Consider the following 22,528-nt stretch of genomic DNA (forward strand, 5'->3'; position numbering starts at 1 on the left):
TCAAGCAAAGATGTTTTTCCTGCCACATGCAGGATAATTTATGTATTGCCTTGTTGACCAAAGCAAACAAACACTGAACAAAAATGGCAGCGACACTTGGCCCCCTCCTGGCCCCTGTTTGAGAAAAATCCTAGAACCACCACTGTACACACATAAATACAGTTGTGGTCAAAAGTTTACATACACTCATGAAGAACATAATGTCATGGCTCTCTTGAGTTTCCAGTTAATTTCTACAACTGATTTTTCTCCGATAGAGTGATTGGAAACGATACTTCTTTGTCACAAAAAACATTCATGAAGTTTGGTTCTTTTATGACTTTATTATGGGTTAACAGAAAAAGTGGTCAAATCTGCTGGGTCAAAAATATACATACATGGATCTGAAAAAGCGAATCATTGACTTGAACAAGTCAGGAAAGTCACTTGGAGCCATTTCAAAGCAGCTGCAGGTCCCAAGAGCAACAGTGCAAACAATTGTTTGTAAGTATAAAGTGCATGGCACTGTTTTGTCACTGCCACGATCAGGAAGAAAACGCAAGCTATCACCTGCTGCTTCGAGAAAATTGGTCAGGAGGGTGAAGATTAAACCGAGAATCACCAAAAAGCAGATCTGCCAAGAATTAGAAGCTGCTGGAACACAGGTGTCAGTGTCCACAGTCAAGCGTGTTTTGCATCTCCATGGACTGGGAGGCTGCCGTGCAAGAAGGAAGCCCTTGCTCCAAAAGCAGCACCTTAAGGCTCGACTGAAGTTTGCTGCTGATCACATGGACAAAGATAAGACCTTCTGGTGGAAAGTTCTGTGGTCAGACGAAACAAAAATCCAGCTGTTTGGCCACAATGCCCAGCAATATGTTTGGAGGAGAAATGGTGAGGCCTTTAACCCCAAGTACACCATGCCTACCGTCAAGCACGGTGGTGGTAGTATTATGCTGTGGGGCTGTTTTGCTACCAATGGAACTGGTGTTTTACAGAGAGTAAATGGGATAATGAAGAAGGAGGATTACCTTCAAATTCTTCAAGATAACCTAACGTCATCAGCCCGAAGATTGGGTCTTGGGCACAGTTGGGTGTTCCAACAGGACAATGACCCCAAACACACATCAAAAGTGGTAATGGAATGGCTAAATCAGGCTAGATTTAAGGTTTTCGAATGGCCTTCCCAAAGTCCTGACTTAAACCCCATTGAGAACTTGTGGACAATGCTGAAGAAACAAGTCCATGTCAGAAAGCCATCAAATTTAACTTAACTGCACCAATTCTGTCAAGAGGAGTGGTCAAAGATTCAACCAGAAGCTTGCCAGAAGCTTGTGGATGGCTACCAAAAGCGCCTAATTGAAGTGAAAATGGCCAAGGAACATGTTACCAAATATTAGCGCTGCTGTATGTATATTTTTGACCCAGCAGATTTGAACACTTTTTTCTGTTCACCCATAATAAAGTCATAAAAGAACCAAACTTCATGAATGTTTTTGTGACAAAGAAGTATCTGTTCCAATCACTCTATCAGAGAAAAATCAGAGTTGTAGAAATAACTGGAAACTCAAGAGAGCCATGACATTATGTTCTTCACAAGTGTATGTAAACTTTTGACCACAACTGTATGTATGTATACCGTTTTATATACTGTAGTTTCATTATTAATACTACAGTATTTAAAATATTTTGTAAAGGACATATATCAACTAAAGAACCCGCACACTTTTACAATTGCTAAACAATTTTGAAATGTATAAACAATGATAAATTTCATAGTCTTATTTCAGTATGTATATTTTTAGTGATTTAATGTATTGATCAATAATGATTTTCGACGCTGCAAAATTGACGCATTGAAATGACGTTTCACTTGTCCGATGGATCTTGAACGCAACATCAATCCAGCACAAGGGGCAGGACAACATGGCTGCCGCTGCCGGCCGATTCTACGGAGAAGGAGGCAGAGCAACTAAACGACAGAAAACCGAAGACGGAGGGATGACCACGGTTAGGCGTGACTTCTTGTCGTGTTATTTGGATGTTAATACAACTGTTTGTGGGATAAAACGTGCCAAATATGCTTTTAGACGCCAGTATATCGTAAAACATGCCGTTCGTTTGTTTCGGTAGCCAAGAAGCTAACATAATCAAAGATCATCCAATGGTGATCGAACGCTAGTTAGCGTTTGAAAACTCTGCGTCCTGTAAACCGTGCGGCAAGAGTGATTACAACCCCGGGAATTGTTTATCAAGTGATTGGTTTGTCGATTTTTTTTTTTTTTTTTTTTTTTTTTTTGTAAAGAGAACATCAAAGCAAGATTTGATGAGGAGACCACATTTTGGCCTAGTTTAGTATAGGTGAAGGTGGGCTATAATTTGCCCACATTGCTTTGCATATATTTGTTGAGTCATCTAGCATCACTGTGATAAAATTATTTTCAGGAGGGTTACGAAGATCCCCATAAACCTCTGCCGTCCCCGGTGGTGCACATCAGGGGCTTGGTTGATGGTGTTGTGGAGACTGACTTGGTGGAAGCCTTGCAAGAATTTGGGACCGTAAGGTATTCAACACCTGAGAAATGCTTTGTAAAAAATACCAAAATTTACAATATATTTTATTCTTGTACATTATTGCTTACCCAGCCTAGCAGTTGGCACCAATTTTCAGCGTTTTTTTTTTTTTTTTTTTTTTTTTTTTTTTTTTGCAGTGACATTGGTAATGCAGTTTTGACTCGTAATACGATTATAAAATGCCGTAAAGAGATTTACACTTAGTTGTAAAATAAAATATATATTCTTAATTTGAGTTCATGTTATTCAGAATCCAGTGCAAACAGCAGTTCATATTAAACAGGCTTTCCCCCCAGTGCTTTATAAGCCTCAGTAAAATGTGGGTGAGTATTTTGCTTCCACTTTTCTGGATTTATATTTGAGGGTACGGACATCACCGTTCGGTGCAACAAGTCAAGCGGTTAATATGTTTGAGTAAAAAAAAATTTTAAAATCCATGTTGGAGTTACTCCTGCTGCATGACCCTAATCCAGTAGCCGGTAGAGGTATTGCGCCAAAAACAATAACCGACATTACGGGAAAAAGAATACAAACCAAAACAGATGACAGAGTAGCCATCAGGGGTCGACAAGATAAATGGCCCGGTGGCCGGGACATACTTTTTAAACCATCAGAGCCACCAGAATGTTCTCACGCCCGGTAGGGCCAGTAAAAATTAAAAACTTAAAGGGTACCTTGGATAGAAAGACATGTAGTTCTTAAAAGACAAATGTTAGTACAAGTTATAGTAATTTGATATTAAAACCCCTCTTATTATTTTCGTTTCAATCATATTTGTAAAATTATTTTAACCGGTAGGTCGCCATTGTTGTTGACGTCGCTCGGCGGTGACGTCAAAGGGCCACGCTGCCGTACTTCAGTGTCACTCTAAAAGAAAAAAAAACGTGTCACTCTTTAATTATGTAAGGTAGTGATTTAAATACGCCACAGGGTGTTAATGGCGAGTTTTTAATTAGGTATCAAGCCACTGACTGCGTTTTGTCCCTTGACGGACGCAGAAGTTTTTCTTTAATGCACATTTGGGTATACAACAGAAAGAGAGTGGACACGCATTCAGATTCGTAGCTTGGACCGCCCTGTTTATTGGCATGAGCTTTAGCAACTCCTTCACAACAAACATAAGTATTATATAGTCATAACACAACAAAAATAATATTCATATCTCTAAAAAAATAATGTTCACAAAAAGAAAAGTGCTTCAATCTGTATTAAGGAGGCCCTATTCTCACACAGTTAAACAACAATGCAAAGAGAACTGGCATTCACAAATTCACAATCAAAATATATGCATAATAGGCTACACATAAAACTTACTCAGAGTTCGGTCAACTTCTATTTAAACATTTTAGCAACTGGTTTAGCTCAACAAATACACTGGATGGCAGTATTTAGTCACCATATACAGACTATGATGCTGGGAGCCATTATCAGAACTCCTGTTTGTTGTGACTGAAGCCTGAGTTATACTCCCGCGTTGCGGTGACGGCGTAGCGTCTACGGCGTCATTCGACATTCGATAGTTCTGCGGTGAGGGAACGCGTTGCTCTGTAATTCACCGCCAAGCCACTAGAGGGATGTGGCGTTATGTTTGTACGGTTTTGGGGCATGATTGTTGACTACTTCCGCTAGTCGGAGAAAAAATAAACAATGCAAGATGGAACTCTTGAAAGTAAATATTCTGCTCATCAACACTGAATAAATATTGAACATACAAATGTTGAGGGGCAGGCGACGCAGAAGACTGTTTCGAGGCGGTCTGGCCGACTTTTGATGCCGCACAGAGTTTTAGACTCGGGTGGCGGGAGCTAGCTGTGGCGGCTAGCTTCAAACTGGCGTCGAGCACTGCGTTCAAGGTCTGCAAAGCCCTCCAGCCTGATTTGTTTGCCGTGTCCTACAACCAGCCAGTGGGAAGCCATAGCAGATTTCTGGCGTCTAGGGAACTTCCCAAACTGCGTTGGGAGGCTTGATTTAAAGTGCCTGTGACACGAAAAAGCATGTTTATTTCATAATACACGCGGTATTTTATGCCCCTGAATGATATGGACCGCTTGGATGTGTGTGGAAGCGATCGCTATATTTATTTAGTTTTTTGAATCCCGCGCCATGAAAATGAGTGACTTCCGGCTTCGGTCTTGCATTGAGAAGGAGGGCGCTGTGACGTGTACGGTAGAAGACGTTCTCTTCACTATACAGTGTACTGTTGTGTATGAGGACGAAGGATTCAGCTGATTTTGCGGATTAATACTTTTATTTTTTGCATCACGCCAGCCAAACGGCTGCAGAAAAATCATTCTGTATGCGGGAGAGGCGTATGCGCCTTTTTGGAGTTTCAAAAGGTTCCCATTCACCGTGGATATTTACTGTGGGACCATTGGACTTACAAGGAAGTGAGTAAACATCTTGTTTTGTATTATGTCAAATACGAATACAGTGATTACAAAGTAAACACTATAAAATTCCTTTAAATAAAGGACTACTTACGTTTGATCATTGATAGGCATGTAAAAAGCTATCCTCATGCTCATTAGCAGTTAGCTGTTAGCGCGTTAGCTACACAACAACTCCAGCCACCCTCCTCCAGGGAACGAACTGTAAATTGCTCTCCGCCGGGCGGTTTGCCGATCCGCAAAGAAACTCGACAACCGGGTCGTCATGTCAAATAATCCAGGCTAGTTATGTGTGATTTTCCACTTCGAAGACTTTGAAACATCCCTCGGTTCGGGTTAGCATGTCGGCTAGCTGTCACTCCTTCTGGTCTGTTTACATTCTCCAAAGCCGGGGAAGGGAAATTACATATGTCCGATTTAGGTGTCATAAAATATCGTTCGGGAGGTGCGACAGTAAAGGTGAAGTCGACAGTTTTGACCATTATGGAGTAATTTTGCCAGTAAATGCATTTTTATGATTTCATATTCCATTTAGCACAAGACTGTTATTTGTCATGACCATGCCATTTATTTAGCAATTGGGGAAAATACTTGGATAAAAAGAATATCCTGTAAAAATATTGAAGCAGAGACAGAAACAATGACATTTTGCAGCTCTCTTCGTCGCGTTTTCCTCGTTGTGAATAGTTCCCCCTCGACGGGCTGACTGGTCCTTCTCAAGCCATTTATATAGCTATTGGGGAAAAAAAAACTTTGATAAAAAGAATATCCTGTAAAAATATTGTAGTAGAGAGACTGAAACACTGACATTTTGTGGCTCTCTTCGTCGCGTTTTCCTCGTTCTGAATAATTCCCCCTCAATGGGCTGAATAGTAAAACCGATGAGCATAGTCTACCGCTGACGTCATCCACCTGTTGGGGACGCTAAAGCCCTATAATGGTAGGCGTGGCTAACCGGCAGATTAAAAGACTAATTTCTCGTCATCTGCGCTTTGCTAAATTGTTGTATATAGTCGAATCGTCTCAAAATATGATTCTAATTCACATAATAATGCCATTTAAGACTTTTTTTCTGGTGTCATATGCTCTTTAAGGTTATCATAAAAAGCACCGAGGCACTCTCAATCAGTGATGATGTATTGTGTGTGTGAACTGTCTGTTATTGAAAATTAAAGATCAAAACAACTCTTTTGACACCAAATCTGTGCTTTATTCTTCATATACTTGAAACATATGTACACAGTAAATGATGAACGAACCAAAAATACGACATAAAGTGATAAAAAGTTGGCAGTTTTTGGCCGACTGTGTCACCGCTTCGTGTGGCCACTCGATTCCGACCACCCACGTCTCGGTGGTTCTTCCATTTATTTATTTTTTCGATCGCCGACCTTGCCATTTGGCAGTCACAATAATAATTTCTTGACGAGACTTGCTCTTCGATGATACTCCCGTCGGCTTGGTGCATTTTTGCGTGTAGAAAATAATGTTTGATTCTATTCTACAATGGCGGTGTTTTCGCCCGGAAACAACAGTCTGAGCGGACCAATCACAGTCCGTTTTCGCTACGTCAACGCGTCTACGCGACGCGAAGGTTAGAAAAATCGAGAGGTGCGCGTCAGGCTACGGCGTAGGGTCGTAACTTGATTCTTCCTTGACGGCGTAGGTCTGACGCGGAAGTATAACTCGGCCTTGACTCTACAACGGCGTCAGTCAAGGGACAAAATGAAATCATTGTTTTGAGCTCTTATTAATTTAAAACTCGCCAGTGACACCTTGTGGTGCATTTAAATCAAATGCACTTCCTTACATAATTAAAGAGTGACACTTTTTTTTTTTTTTTTAGAGTGACACTGTAATGTACGGCAGCGTGGCCCTGTGACGTCACCGCCGTGCAACGTCAACAGCAATGGCGAGCTACTAGTTTATTTTTTTATTTAAAATTTTACGAAATTTATTCAAACGAAAAAATTAAGAGAGGTTTTAATATCAAATTATTGTAACTCGTACTAACATTTATCTTTTCAGAACTAAATGTCTTTCAATCCAAGGTACCCTTTAATTCACATTAATTCCCAGCGGTTCTGTGTTTGGATGGTGTTACACTATCCAGATCAAAGACAATCTTTGCACTCTGGACGGCAGCCGTTGCTCTCCGTGGCGCGTAGACACACCTTGCTAACTCCCATGTGAACGTGTGCAACCTGATTAGTGCTGCTGATTGATCGTCAGTATCTCAGTACCCACTTAAACCTACAAGACAACATATTTTTGACACCCCCAGCACCTGGCCAAGCAATATCAAAACGGAGAGAGTTTCAGCCCCAGTGGCGAGACCGCTTGAATTGGCTCGGCTACGATAAGACAAAAAACAAGGTTTACTATGAGGTGTGCCGATCAATGCCCACATATGCAAACAAGTACAAGAAAATTTGATGAGTATGAAACGTTTAATATGAACATGATAATTCATCCACGTGATTACGGAGAAACTAATAGTCATTCCGACGGTTTAGCTTGTAATTCGTTAGCCATTGCGTCAGTCGTGTCTTTTACTTCAAAATTGTTGCCACGAAAACCTAGCCAGGGAGACATCTAGAGGGCGGTAAGGGGAAAACACGAAAGCTTCGCCAGGCATGGGGCTCTTCCACGGCACCGCCTTCCCCATGCATGGAGCTCCCAAGCAAAAAAAAAAAAAAAAAAGTTTTTTTTGCTTTGTGTTTGTTTCCCGAAAACATTACAATAAGTTTAAGTGGTCAGTGTAGTTGATTTGGGTTTATTCATGTTTTTGGTTGGGTCATTAGTTTTCCAGGTTGGTGCACGCTGTAAAGTTGAAAACGGGTAAATTCTGATGCCACAGGGTTAATTCGTTACATGCCGACGTTTCACAAAAAAAAAAAAAATATATATATATATATATATATAAACATTTTAGCGCAAAATTCCCTGGTCATGTGACCAATGGACTCAAAATCTGTGGAATGACAGCACTCCACTGGCTGCATGAGTTAAGCTACGCCTCTTGTTTGTACATGGTACATTATAAATACTATATGGACTTGGAATAGGATTATTTGCACTCGATTCATGTTTTTGCACCATTTTGCTGCACTTTCATTAAATCTACCCCAAAAAGAATAAATGTTATTCATGTTATCCAAGCAAATTGGTTTTTTTCGTAATAATGGGAACCAATAACTGACGCGTTGACCTAGGCGAGTGGTTTTGATAGTGGGGTACACCTCAAGTGATCACTACTAGAAAAGTTTTAGCAAATGTACAGAATGGGAACTATCAAATGCAGTATTACTAACACTAAATTGTATTTTACAATTTCACATTGGGAAATGTTTATTTTTCTCTAGCCTTAGGCTGAATAAATTGAAACAATTCAATTCATTTCAGTTTTATTTGTATAGCCCGAGATCACGAAAATGTTGTCTCAAAGGGCTTTGCAGAGGCAATATGATACACAATCAGAAACAGCAAACGAAGCAACAAAGATGAATAAATAAATTCAAGTCCTGGGTATCATCCCATCCTTAGACCCTCCATGTCGGCAAGGAAAAACTCCAAAAACTCCAGAGTCTTTGGGAGTAAACGAGAAACATTGGGGAGTACCACAGTCAGGAGAGATCCACTCCCAGGACGGATAGACAGGAAGCCCCAGGACCGCTAATGGGGAATTAGCAGGCGAAGTTACAGTCCGTAAAAAATGCCGTGGAGTAAAGGAACAAGAAGAGGTCCATCTAGCCAGATGAGACGGGGGAAACACAGAGTATGTTGGCAATATTTATTTTGCACTTTAAGAGTTTAGTTTTAGCCAATAGAACAAACTATTGGTTGTACCGAACCGTGACCCCCGTATCAAGCCGCATACCGAATCGTGACTTGTGTGTACCGTTACACCTCTAGTAAATATAAATCCATACACATACATATATTCATGTGCAATTTAATTTACTCTTAAAAGTGACCAGACCAATTGATGGGTTTAAGACTGTCTAGGATTTAGGTTAAGTGAAATAACGGGGTATGAAAAAGTATCTGGACCATTTGTCCAAATCACACAGATAAAAAACACGTGTCTGCTTTAACTATAACCACCCAAACATTAATAGGTTTTCATATTTTAGTGAGGATAGTATGCAAACAATGACAAAAGGGGGAAAAACAAATAGGTGAACCATCACAGTTAATATTTTGTGTCCCCCTCTTGGCAGCAAAAACTTCTTTGGAGTGTCAAAGTGCCTTTTTGCGAATATTAAAGGGTATGTAGTGCCCTGGGAAAATTTTAATATTCCATCATTTATCCATAAACGCATGCCTTTTGTATTCATATCATGCCACTTCGTGTAATTACACACAAGAAAATGAGAGAAATTTGGCTCGATTGTCAAGCTAAAACGACCGGCGCCCGAGATCTGGCAGATCGTGTGCGTGACGTCACGACAAGTGAAGAGAGTGCCACTGGCCACTAGGGGGGCAGCGCCTGTCTGCATCAATATAATTCCTTCTAGTGAGGGGAGAATTAGGGGTGTTTTGAGCTGTTTATGCTGATGCATTGTGTTCGTCCTGCACATATTCCAGGTTCTCTCATGAAGAAACACCCCTCGTTGTCAATATTAATGGTGACGAGGAGAGTTACGAGGCTTTAATCGGTGTTTTAGGTTACCAATTTGAGCCCAAACGAACGCCAATGCAGCGTAATGAAACGGTCATTGAGGGGAGCAATGACACTGATGAAACATCGGCAGCAGATCGTGTGGGAAACACCAATGATTTGTTTTGCATTTCTTTTTGTGAAGCTGATACACCGTGACTGCAAAATAAAGGAATGCATAGAATAAGTATCATTTATTGAGCTATCATAGCTTTTCGCTCTGCCAACAGACACAAATATGAATGGGATCAGAGGATTTGTTCTATATATTTTACGAACAATAATTTATACATGTGTCCAGTCCTGTATCCAATGCGTGACATTTTTTTATTATAAAAGAGTACTCACTCTGGCCATTTCGAGCTTGGCTGCTCCCCTCCTTTGCTTAGCTTTAGCCTCCTTTACCAGTCATCGTCCTCTTTCTTGATATCTCGGGACATTTAGGTGGCTGCACCTGTATGGTCGGCACCGCATCTCCTTTGAGCAGCAATCTTTTAGCAAAACCCGATTTCTTTTGTCCATAAGTCGAGAAGCTTTCAGGTGGAAAATGCGCACCACAGAAAAGCGTGCCGGAGGCTGTGTCTAGAAAATTAGCCCTCTTTGCACGGACGAACTTTACCCATTGTCTGTGTAGTCTAGCTTTTTTTTTCGCGTTCAGGAACTCATTGATACTATATTCCGATAAATAACTATTTGTACACCACATAGCACAGCAGTTTTGAACCATTTTTGTGATGTTTTGGTCAAACAAACCCCAACGCTACTCTCTCGTCGTTAAAAAACAATGGCACCTGGCTCCGCCTCGACTGTCAATCACTTGTCGTGACGTCTCCGCCCCATTCGGCTGTTTCCGGAACACTTTCGGAAATGTCCGTCATTTTCGATCTATTTTGTTGTATTATGTTATCTTGGCACATAACGGTTCTATTGATGTCTCACACCCCCTTTGCCGCTACATACTCTTTAAACGAGCAACAATGTTTTTTTTTTTATTTTATTTTTTTTATGTTTTATTAGACAGCAGTGGCTTCCTCCGTGGTAGTTTTACATATAGTTGATGTGTGCACAGAGATATTGGACTGTGCTAGTGATTTCTGTAAGTCTGTAGCAGACACTCTACGGTTCTTTTTTACCTCTCTGAGTATTCTGCGCTGGACTCTTGGCGTCATCTTTGGTGGACGGCCATTCCTTGGGAGAGAAGCAACATTGCCAAACTTTCTCCGTTTTTAGACTTCTCTGACTGTCAATTGATGAACATCCTGACTTTTAGAGATGGTTTTATATCCTTTCCCAGTTTTATACAAATCAACAATCCTTGATCGCAGGTCTTCAGACTGCTCTTTTGACCGAGCCAGGATGCACATCAGACAATGCTTCTAATCAATACATTTGTTACCAGGTGTGTGTTTTGTAGTGGGCAGGACGGCTTTAAACCACCCATCAGTGATTGGGCACACACCTCACTTAAATTGTTTGGTAAAAATTGGTTTCAATTGCTCTTTAAGTCTCCTTAGGCAGAGGGTTCACTTATTTTTCCCTCTTTTGTCATTTTTTTGCATAGTATCCTCATTAAGATAATGAAAACCTATAAATGGGTAGTTTTAGTTAAAGCATTTTACATCTGTGTGTTTTCAAAGATCGGATCACATTTGATGGTGATTTTTTGCGGAAATGTGAGGAATTCCAAAAGGTTCAGATACATTTTTCATACCACTGTATCGTATGCATTTTAATTGTTTTTTGTTTCCTAGAACTGTAGTAACATTTTATTTATTTTCCAAAGATATAGTGGGTTTCTCTACCACCAGGCTTTGCAAGTTTTCTGGGGGGAACCCTGTTAGTAATGTTGTATTTTGTAGTCTGTGACCAATGTGAATTGAAAACCCCTCTCCATAGCTCTGTGGTAATGATGCCCAAGAAGCGCCAGGCCTTGGTGGAGTATGAGGACATGAATGCCTCGTGTAATGCTGTTACTTATGCAGCAGAAAACCAGGTTTACATTGCAGGCCACCCTGCCTTCATTAACTATTCCACAAGTCAAAAGATCTCCCGGCCAGGAGATTCTGACGATACCCGGAGTGTCAACAATGTGTTGCTACTGACCATCATCAACCCCATCTACCCCATCACCACGGTAATCTAAACCTGTTCAAATATGACTGGTGGTGTTTGGGGAAAAAGTTGCTATGGTAAAACTGTAAATACAGTAGAGGGTTCTGTATTTTAAATGGAGCAGTTAGAATTCCTCCGTGTAAAATTTCATTTGCGATTAGCCATTTTAACCTTGACTGCTTTGTGTCTACTGTTGTAATGTAGCCGATATAATTTAGCCAATTAACAGTGTGAGTGTCTGGAGGTTTATTTTAAAAAATGGTTAAAATTTTCTCCCTCTAGGATGTGTTGTACACCATATGTAACAACTGTGGTCCTGTACAACGGATTGTCATCTTCAGGAAAAATGGTGTTCAAGCCATGGTTGAATATCCTTTTGCCTTTCATGAACTTTTTTGATTTTTTTTTTCATTTTTCAATTACTTCAACCTGTTATGGTCTAATTTATGATTGATACTGGCTATTGTGAATATGGGTCATTATAAAATTACACTTCTACTGTAGCTATCAAATAGGTTTTCACAGAACAGTACTTTATAAGAGTTATTCCAGATTTGTAGAACATTTGGTTTCCCACCCTTCAAATTTTGAAAAATCCACTCACTAAATAGATACTAAAAATGCTCTCTCTCTACCCCTTTAAAAAAAAACTTAAAATGAAATTTAAATATTATATTTTGCCGTAGGCACTCTGCATCTGTCAAACCTAATCACCACCTTTAATAATACTTTATTTGTTCTTGAGTTATCTTAAACATACAAACAAGCAGCCCACTGTAGCTTTCACCTACTGTTGGAGGTAACTATTATTTGTGGAATGGGTTTCCCCCAACATGTACACAACCCTGTTACCATAACGTTTTCATCATGGTAGAAAAAGGGAATGATCTGCCATTGATCATTGATTGATTATTACTGGCACATGGTTTTCCAAAAATGGGTAGTGGAATTTATGTCCTCTCTCCTATTTTTTATATTTTTATGAAACTGGTTGCTTTGATTGTCTCAAAATACCTCATGCACCCTGTTAAGTGTGTTATAAAAAATAAGAATACATTCTTATTTACATTAGTATATTAGTCCTCTTGGTCAGAACCTAAGTAACACAGCATGTTTCTATTCCTGAGAAAAGGATTTTTAACAATGTTACTGTTATTATGTCCATTACAGAGGTGGCTAGAGTAGCCAAAGCTTATACCCAAATAAGAGTAGGATTACTTCAAAATAATATATCTCAAGTAAAAGTAGAAATAGTCATCCAATAAAATTTACTCAAATACAAGTAAAAAGTATTCTTTAAAAAGAATACTCAAGTAATGAGTAACATCCTGGGTAACTGCTTACAATGTTAGATTTAAAAAAAACAATGGAATGTTTCTTAGTCCAAAGTATATAAGCTGTTGTTATAATCATACTGTGTTAGTCTATTACATAACCGTATTAGCCCCCACCAAAAAAATAGATAAAAATCATGGAATTCCGACCAGAATAATCTCCAGAAATGAAACATCACCCGTCAAAGAGCATGAGTGCTCTTTAGTGGGGAAAATTTATGTTTAAAGGCTAAAAAATCACAAAATAATCATAAAATACAATGGCATTGCCAAAAAATACAAAAATATATACGTTTTATACTCTAAAACACTCCTGCAAAAAGCTGAAGAGGAAGTACTTTAAAAAGTAAGGTACTGTATCATGTTTGGAACTTTGATTCAGACAAAAAAAAATTCGATAATCGGATCGAGAGTCTGTATAGACAGATTCTCAATATAAGGTGACTTGGACTGGGTGCAAAAATATGCGTTCGGGACATCCCCATTGTGGAAGCCCAAGAGTCCTACAATTCTGGAATGACCAGTAACATTTGCAAGTGCAGACAATTTTATCTAGTGAACATTTTATAATGGGGCCGCAGCTATCGATTATTTTAATAGTTGATTAATCGATGAACTAGTTAGTCCGAATAATCGAGTAATTGGATAAGGAACATAGAAAATTAAATAGCTGAGCTGAGCCTCAAACGGTGTTAAAAAAAAAAAAAAAAAAAAAAAAAAAGATCCAAGTAAAACAAAAGAACAATTGGCTAACTTACATAGCAGAAGTCCGCTAACCTGAATGCTATGAAATGCATTTTTTTGTTTTTTTTTAACAATGCTCCTAATGAATGGTTCAGTCCCACAAAAAATGGCTAAATATTCCAACAAACTAAAATACGAATGCTAAAAGCATTAGCTCAAAAACTTTTGTTGGTCTTAACAAGGAGTAGCTAGATTCAGCCATGTGAAATGAGTTGTCATATTCACTGTCGCCACTAGAGAGCAGTGCATCCACCCAAATCAATAAAACTAAATGCAAACACTTTAAAAACAAACCATTACAACACCCACTTTAATTAAACAAATAGTTGAAGCAGCAAAATTTAATTCAAATCTTTTTTTCTAATCAAATTACTCGAGTTAATCGATTGATCGTTGCAGCTTTATTTTGTCATGTTGACTACAACGACTCTGTATTGTAGTGCTCCAATGTCACCTTAACTTACAGTTGCTACATTTGACTCAGTCCAAAGTGCCCAGAGGGCAAAAGCCTCACTCAATGGGGCCGACATCTATTCCGGTTGCTGCACACTCAAGATTGAATATGCTAAGGTATGTGTATGCAGGCCATGTCATCATTTGTGCAAGTAAAAGTATTTAGTTTTGGGCTTTCTTTTATGTCAAAATCTACAGCCAACACGCCTAAATGTCTTCAAGAATGACCAGGACACCTGGGACTACACAAACCCTAACCTTAGTGGACAAGGTATGTTTTTAACCATTCCTTCTCCTTTCTGTCTCCTCTTTACCTTTCGTGCTACTGGTATTAGACATAGGCTTCTCTGCTGTGGGAATATTGCCTTTGGTCACATTATCGATTTTTTTCCACTCACAGAGCTTGTCACCTTAATTGCTCCAAGACATAGTCCTCATCAGTTTTATGCATTTTCTTGCTACACAACAGACACACAGTGAGGGCATGGGGAGTAATAGCATTGGCAGCCAAATGCTGTGTCCTATGCATGAGTACAGACCAGTGCACTATAGTCAGTCACACTACCATGCACAATTCCACTGTTCACCACGAGAGCATGACAAAGCTGCACAACAATTGATCTCTGCCTTTTCTAATCTAGTAAAAATACTGTCAAATGTGCTCACTTGTAGTGTTCTATCAAACATATTGGAGATTTATTAGTGATTGATTGAAACTTGCCATTTAAATGTCCCCAGAAACCGATTAAAGTTACATTTTGTAGTAAGTAGTGGGGCATCGATCACAATTTATTTTTGGTCCATCAAATTTTGAAAAGCCTGACCTGTCAACCACAATCTTAGCTGGTTCCAAGTCCACTTTAATATTCCAATCATACTTCTTATATTGTAAAACATTGAACATTACCTGTGAAACAAGAATTAATTACTACATTCTAATTTACTTTCCCCGAAATTAAAATACAGCAGTATTTTGCTGTACACAAAAATAATCAAACGGACTAAGGAAATTGATAAATTTTATGGAGAAGAGAACTATTAAATTAAGCCAGATTTCGAAGTCTACAAAATATAGGCAAATTAATAAAGTGGCCATTGTGCCAAAGGGATTGTGTTTGTTGCAATTGCACTAGCATAGTTAATATTAGAGGTCGACCGATAATAGGATTTTTAAATACCGATACCGATATCTTTAAAAAAAAAAAAAAAAAAAAATCCAAGCAATTGCCGATATCGATAGCCGACTTTGTAAGCTGATATTTGAGCCCGATATACTTTTTTTTTTTTTTTTAAGTATGTAGATTATGGAGGGCATTCTTTTTTTTTTTTTTTTTTTTTTAATGGCTTCAACAGCTTCGAATTTACAATGATGACCTGAGACTTTAAGGGAACCACGGATAGATGAGCATGTAGTTCTTAAAAGCTAAATATTAGAATGAGTTATAATAATTTGATATTAAAACCCCTCTTAATGTTTTCGTTTAAATAAAATTTATAAAATTATTTTAAATAGTAGGTTGCCATTGTTGTTGACGTCGCAGGGCGGTGAGGACACATGGCCAAGCTGCCGGAATTCCACGGGTCACTCATTTAAAAAAAAAAAAAAAAAAAAGTTTTACTCTTTGATTATTGATTGGCCCGAATATAAGATGGTGTTTTTTACATTGAAATAAAACTGAAAAAGTGGGGGTTGTCTTGTATTCGAGGTCTAGACATTATACCCACTCACGACGCTTGGTGGCACCAGATATCATTGAAGCGAATGCTGAACTTGAGGAATAATGTTCTGTCATGACAGATCTCAGCTACTCTCAAGTTTAACCAGTTTGCATAATTTTATTGCAATGTTTTTCCTTATTCAGATTTGTTTCAACACTACAGTTAGACTTCACTTTGATGGTTAATTGAGTTATTGCAATTTTGTTGTTTTATCACAATAAATTGGTTTAATTACTTTTCAAAAACCAGAAGCCATTCATTTACGAATGTGATTGCACTATAGTTTACATATTTAAATGTTCAGATATTAAGATTTGAATGAAGCAAAATAACATGCTTTTTCTCTCAAATATATTGTTATAATCAGGGGTGCACATAAGTGGTCCGCATGCGCGCATGCGTACGAGACGTAGACAAACGCGCTGGCCCTCAACGGCTTAGATACGCTTTTGCGTACCGATGGCTGACCACTGTATTTGCGGTGGACACGAGAAAATAACTTCTCAAAATGTCGAAGAGCCAGGCCACACTGAGTAATTACTTCCGTGTTCCCCCACCCCCGTCAAAAGACAGACAGACGACAGACGTCACCAGAGCTACCGAAAAAAAGGACTTTTGCTGAAAAGTGGCTACAGGATGTACCATGGCTAGAAGCAAATGATGGCTTGCACGGAAATGCGGTACAAAATGTGCCGTGAGAATCCAAATGTCGCCGATAAGAGCAGCGCATTTTATGTTGGGTCAAAGAATTTCAGCCATCCAAACTTTGAAAAGCACGAAAAAACAGAGCACATGTGGCAATTACGCAAACTATCGATGTCAAACAGGACCCCACTCGCCCAATGGACAAGTGGTGGAATAAAGGTAATGAACAGCGAAATGCACTGACAAACGTGTTTTTGCTCGCATTTTACAAAGCTAAGCATGCATGTTCAATGAGGTCTTATGAGGAGGACATCCCACTTTTAAAAAGGCTTGGAGTTAATGTGGGAGCCGCATAATGCCCTTTATTTTGAATAGGTGCTTTTTATTTCTTTACATTTTACTTCAAAGTAATGGCAATTTTGTTGTGCCAGTTGATTTTAATCAAGCATTAATTGTTAATATAATTAATTAAAGTTAATTGGCTCTAAGTGAAGCTTGTCATAAATTTATCGCATCGGGCGGGTCGGCTCTCAAGCTCAATGAGGATCAAGTCACATCTCCAGGTCCTCCTCTGAGAACCTGGGCAAAAAAATTATGTGCACCCCTGTTTATAATCATTTGTTTCAGATGTACTGTAATTATTTTCTGATAAAAATTAATTTGGTATTCAAAAAGTCTTTTTTTCCAAACTTGAGTCTTGAAAAAGAGGGGGTCGTCTTATAATCAGGGCTTTCTTATATTCGGGCCAATACGGTAATCAGATTCGTAGCTCGCGGTGTTCATTGGCATAAGCTTTGGCAACTTCTTCACAACAAACATAAGTTTCATATAGGGAAAATACAACAAAAATAATATTCATATCTCTCAAAAGATAATGTTCACAAAAAGAAAAGTGCTTCACGTTAATGCTAAGAATTACATTTAAAATGTAAGACTTACTCTGTAAACAGCTTAAAGGGCTAAATCAAAATTGTATATTCTCTCATGCAAGATAAAAAATAATCTTGCAATATTTATTAAACAGCCTAAAGCTTCCTTTAGCAGTTTGCCTTCAAACTGCTGCAGGGTCCTTCCGGTGTCCTATCATTTGTCAACGGCGGCCACAGTTGGCCACACAGATTCCTGATCAAAATAAATTTTTATCAGCTGATTTTTTTTTTTTGTTTGTTTTTGTTTTTGTTAAAAAAGTCCATATATTGGTCGACCTCTAGGTAATATGACCATAAACATTCTAATCAATACAGTTAAATTACACTAATGATGGATGATTGATTGATTCGATCAAGCGCATTCTTAGCCTCTTGTAAATTAACTCCGTTAAATAGATTGCATTTCAAATCTGGCCTTGAGGAGGCATTACAACTTAGTTTTATAATTATTCAATACTTAAGTCAAACAAAAAAAGTGTGATATGAATTACAACTACAGTATGCAGCAGTTTTTAGAACAGCGAATCTGCTTATGTCAATGAGTGATGAACAAGACTTATTTCCCTCAGATCTTTGTTCAGCGTATACTTGACAGACTTATAAAATATAGGTTTTGGTGTCCAAAGGTTTTTAAGGTAGCAGGTTGCGTGCAAAAAAAACAATAGAATGGTCGTAACCTGGCAATTTGTGAGCGCTTCATTTGAGAAAAGTGGTCCATTACATTTGTGTTGCAATGGCTTTGCAAACCCATATACAGGCTTACCTCATTTCGAAGCAGACACATGCTGTCAAAGACACAACGACTTCTACAGCGACAATACAACAGTACCCAAACCTATAGCTCACGCATTTCTACTCTTTGGGATACATCGGACACAGTGGGACAACAAACACTGGAACACAACCTCAACGCAGTACTGCCTCATAGCAAGTTCATCAACACCTCTATCTCCACTACAAGGGACTGACAAATTTTGTTTTTTGGGTGATGGAGAATCACCCTTTCATTTTGGGGGAAAGAAAATACTCAAAGGCCATGCAAACACCTCCTATACTCAACACAGACTCATCTTGATATGTTGATAAGCATCCACCACCACCACCTGTTTACCAGTACAACACATCGCCCAGATCCTTGAGGAGCAACCACTTTGGCAGATCAGGAAAGAGGCTCTCCACCTTCCTGTGCCAACACATGACACTACAACAAGCTGAACATCCTCGGCTGCATACAGTGCGGAACTGCCATCACAGCACATTATGCAGATATATTTTCAAGCACTAGATGCCTCGATGTTCGACAAGTGGCCACCAGTCATAAAACCGAATCAAAGCAAGCGATATCTCAGTGCCCATTTTTACACAAGAGGAAACATCCATTGGGTGGGGGCCATGAAGATGAACATTCATGAACATTCATCAAGCATACAAGCACAGATGCAAACAGATTAAAAGTCCTCTCCCAAAGCTCAGCATTTTTGGACTCGTGTTCTGTTTTTCCCTTTACCTTCCTGCCCATTTCCCTTCTCTCTGTGCTATTTTCTTGTTTCATTTTCTTTCTCTTTTTTTTTTTTTTTTTAACTGCACTGGCCCACAGTGATTCCTTTAACACCTCCCGTGTGATGCAGGTTTGGCTCAGTGTATCTGTGGACAGACAACCCACTCTCAAATGATGCACTAATCCTGCTTTGTGGTCAGCACGGTAAGCTGGAAATGCTTGTCATAGCAACTTTGAAAAAGTAAAAGAATTTGTAGCAAGCCAAAACCAAGCATGGATGTGTGGATGTACTTGCCTTTGGTGGTGGGGATGCAAAGAAGGAAGAAAGGAAGACAAAAAGAAACTGGGAAAGAGTTGAGCTTGGACGGTAGCATCCATGCTGAAGACTGCCCCCTACCTACCCAATGTGTCCAATACTTCATGTATGGTGCTGTAAGTACTTTGACAAATTGATGTAATGTTTAAAAACTGACCGTGACTGTTGACCAAAATCAAACTTGCTGTTGTTTAGTCAAAGTTTTGTACCAAAAATAATAGTGGGATAGCAGTAGGCTGACGATTTTTGACAAACTGCAATACTTAGAAATGTTTCATGTATATACTTAAGCAGGGTTCCAGTGGGGTCTTGAAAATTCTTATACGTCCAGTCCGTTTGAAGTGGGAGGGATGGCAGCGAATGAACAAATGTTCATTCACCTTTTAGTTCAAACAGACTGGACGTCTACTAGTGAGAAACTCATTCCAATTCGCAGCAGAAGGATGAAAATAGCTTGTTTTTCTGTTTGTTAGATGTTTTGTAGAGTGTCCTAGAATCATTTCATGACCCATGTATAGGTAATTGTTGTATCGCCATATCGTCATAATTGTGAGCCTTGTGAAAACAATAACTAAAAGCTATTACATGCTAAATCAGAAAAAAATCTGAAATCCTAGCTAGCTAGCGATATATTGCCATATACATTACCTAGTCTACCTATGTTTGACTTTTATTTAAAAAAAAAAAAAAAAAAAATTGTGTGAAAATCTGTTATTAAAAATCATGAGATTATTATGATTGTAGTTGCATCTGGCACGTCCAATTCAAGGAGGCGTCTCGTATTGATTGATTCCGCCACACTTCAAATGAGAATCACGCTTGTGGATGACCTTGACCTGTCATGTCACATGCTAAGATTGCATCTGTGACGAGAAATTGAAGAAAATAAATGTTTCTCCAAAAGATATTTACACAATATATTGGAAAACAAATGTATTGTCGCTTCATTACGCAATACAGTGATCCCTTGCTACTTCGCGCTTCAAACATCGCACCCTCAGTCTCTCACGGATGTTTTTTCTGTTAAAAAAAATAAATGAATACAGATGAGCTGTCCCGAGCCGTTCACGTAGTCTCACTCTCCCCCCGCTACGCTTTGTTGGTCAGGCAGAGCACTAGAGTTGCTTATTAAAGTTAACGATGATTGACAGACGTTAAGGTTTGATCTTGCCACAGATGCTGGGGAGCTGAAACTTGAAGCGCCACATGTGTCAATCATCGTTTAAATTGTTAAACAGTTGCTGTGGCAACTCATTGTGTGTGTAAGTGAGCAGTTTGAGCGGCTATTTTGCGGTTTTTCACTTATTGCGGCGGGTTCTGGTCCCCTTATTAACCACGAAAAATAGGGATCACTGTATAGCAGTAATATTGCCCATCACTATGCATCATAGTTATGTTTTCTGTTGAAGGGGTATCGTGACTGTGGGCCTACATAATAAAAGTATGATCACCTCAAGTTATTACCTAACAAATAACAGCAAAATCATAAGCTGGTCGAAATACTTCAAGTAGTATGTGTAACAAAAGTTTTAAACATTTTTAAAAGTTACAAGATACTGGGAAAAAACTAATTTAGGGAAAACGAAACAAAAAAAAAAAAAAAAAGACAATGCACTTATCTTGCTTCTGTGGGCCACACAAAATTATGTTGCGGGCCAGATCTGGCTCTTGGGCTTGTTTCATGTTGTTGTTCAAGAGGTTAGTCTTTTTTTTTTTTTAGCCCTGTGCTGTGGCCTAGAAATTTGCCCCCTTATTTGGAATCAAAAAGCCTTAAATTTACCCAATAAAACCTGCAGGAACCCTGTTTAGACATTTATTCACCTCCTGATGAAGTGCTAATCAAATATATGGTGGAATAATTGTTATAGAGTGTTAACACTTATCTTTTAGAAAATAGGCCAAAGAAACAATTTTTGAAATCATCAAATGAAATTGAAACGGCAAACACTGTTTCAGTTCTCGTAAATTGCGATTAAAATAGTTCCTTTGAAATTATTTTTGTGGTCACAAATGTTTTGTCACGCAAACTGGTATCTAGTTTTAATTACAATGTAACTGTAATGTCATAATAATGTAATTACAATTTGTCAACGCTGCAAAGAAACGGTAATGTTCAATTTATGTTCCCAGTTGTAACTCTTTATTTGATATGTATGTGTGTACTTGCACAGATGCTGATGGTGATGGCAATTGGAACAATTCACAAGGTGTGTTTGTACTAGGAAAGCAGTAAAGGACAAATCTCCATTATGTCATAAATTGGCTTTCAAAATCATCACTTTTATGACACGAACTCTGTCGCATGCCAGTCACCTTGTCCCTTAACACAAAGTCACCGCTCAAATTTATCAGCAAGTTGTCTTTTATCAAGAATCTCTATAATAAGCATGTTCAACTGTACCTTATGTAGATCCTAATGCGAACCCAAACAAACGGCAGAGGCAGCCTGCTCTACTTGGGGACCACCCACCGGATTATGGTATAAATTCAGAGAACACTTTCTGTCTGTTATGTAATTTATGAATACTGCTCACTTATACGTTTACCCTAAAGGTGGACCTCAGGGAGGCTATCACAGCTACAGTGATGACAGCTATGGACCTCCCCACCGATTGGGTATGGGTGGACGTGGTCGTGGCAATCAGCGCTATGGCGCCGGATACGGGCCGCCACCCCCTGAATACGGCGCTCATGCGGACTCACCTGTACTTATGGTATATGGTCTTGAGCCCTCAAAGATCAATGCTGACAAGGTCTTTAACATCTTCTGCCTCTATGGAAACGTGGAGAGGGTGTGTGAACTAACAGCGTTCCTGTTAAAAGATTTGTGGCAGTTTGTGGGTATGCCGTCAACTACGTATTCTTAATCTGCAGGTGAAGTTCATGAAGAGCAAACCTGGAGCTGCCATGGTCGAGATGGGTGACTGCTATTCTGTGGACAGGGCCATCTCTCATTTGAACAACAACTTCCTTTTTGGACAAAAACTCAATGTCTGGTAAGGGCAGTCTGTTTCTACTATAGTGGCAGTCCTGTGTGAAAGGTTTGTCCAGCATTGACCACGTTTGGGAGTTCTGATGTATCAGCATTTTAGGACGTAAACAAGGCTTTTTGACCATAACTAGGGGAGGAAGGGGACTGTTGTCACATTTTTTTCCTTTTTACTACGGATGTCCTGAT

The 22,528-nt window shown here is 39.1% G+C and overlaps 1 protein-coding gene across 2 annotated transcripts in view; it reads left to right on the top strand.

The window, feature by feature from the left end:
* Positions 1–1,843: 1,843 nt before the first annotated feature.
* LOC130906490 (heterogeneous nuclear ribonucleoprotein L-like) overlaps positions 1,844–22,528 on the top strand; it is a 34,179-nt gene continuing 13,494 nt past the window's right edge. Inside the window, exons 1-10 of one of the 2 annotated variants that reach the window (XM_057820884.1) lie at positions 1,844–1,986; positions 2,422–2,540; positions 11,497–11,734; positions 11,995–12,080; positions 14,264–14,360; positions 14,442–14,514; positions 21,522–21,557; positions 21,761–21,829; positions 21,904–22,142; positions 22,225–22,346. In XM_057820884.1, coding sequence (XP_057676867.1) covers positions 1,903–1,986; positions 2,422–2,540; positions 11,497–11,734; positions 11,995–12,080; positions 14,264–14,360; positions 14,442–14,514; positions 21,522–21,557; positions 21,761–21,829; positions 21,904–22,142; positions 22,225–22,346 — 1,163 coding nt within the window. In that variant the 5' untranslated portion in view covers positions 1,844–1,902. The remainder of the gene's footprint in view (positions 1,987–2,421; positions 2,541–11,496; positions 11,735–11,994; positions 12,081–14,263; positions 14,361–14,441; positions 14,515–21,521; positions 21,558–21,760; positions 21,830–21,903; positions 22,143–22,224; positions 22,347–22,528) is intronic. The other variant, XM_057820885.1, reaches the window with a different exon arrangement.

Source organism: Corythoichthys intestinalis, chromosome 18 (genome assembly GCF_030265065.1).
Source record: "Corythoichthys intestinalis isolate RoL2023-P3 chromosome 18, ASM3026506v1, whole genome shotgun sequence".
NCBI classification, from domain to species: domain Eukaryota; kingdom Metazoa; phylum Chordata; class Actinopteri; order Syngnathiformes; family Syngnathidae; genus Corythoichthys; species Corythoichthys intestinalis.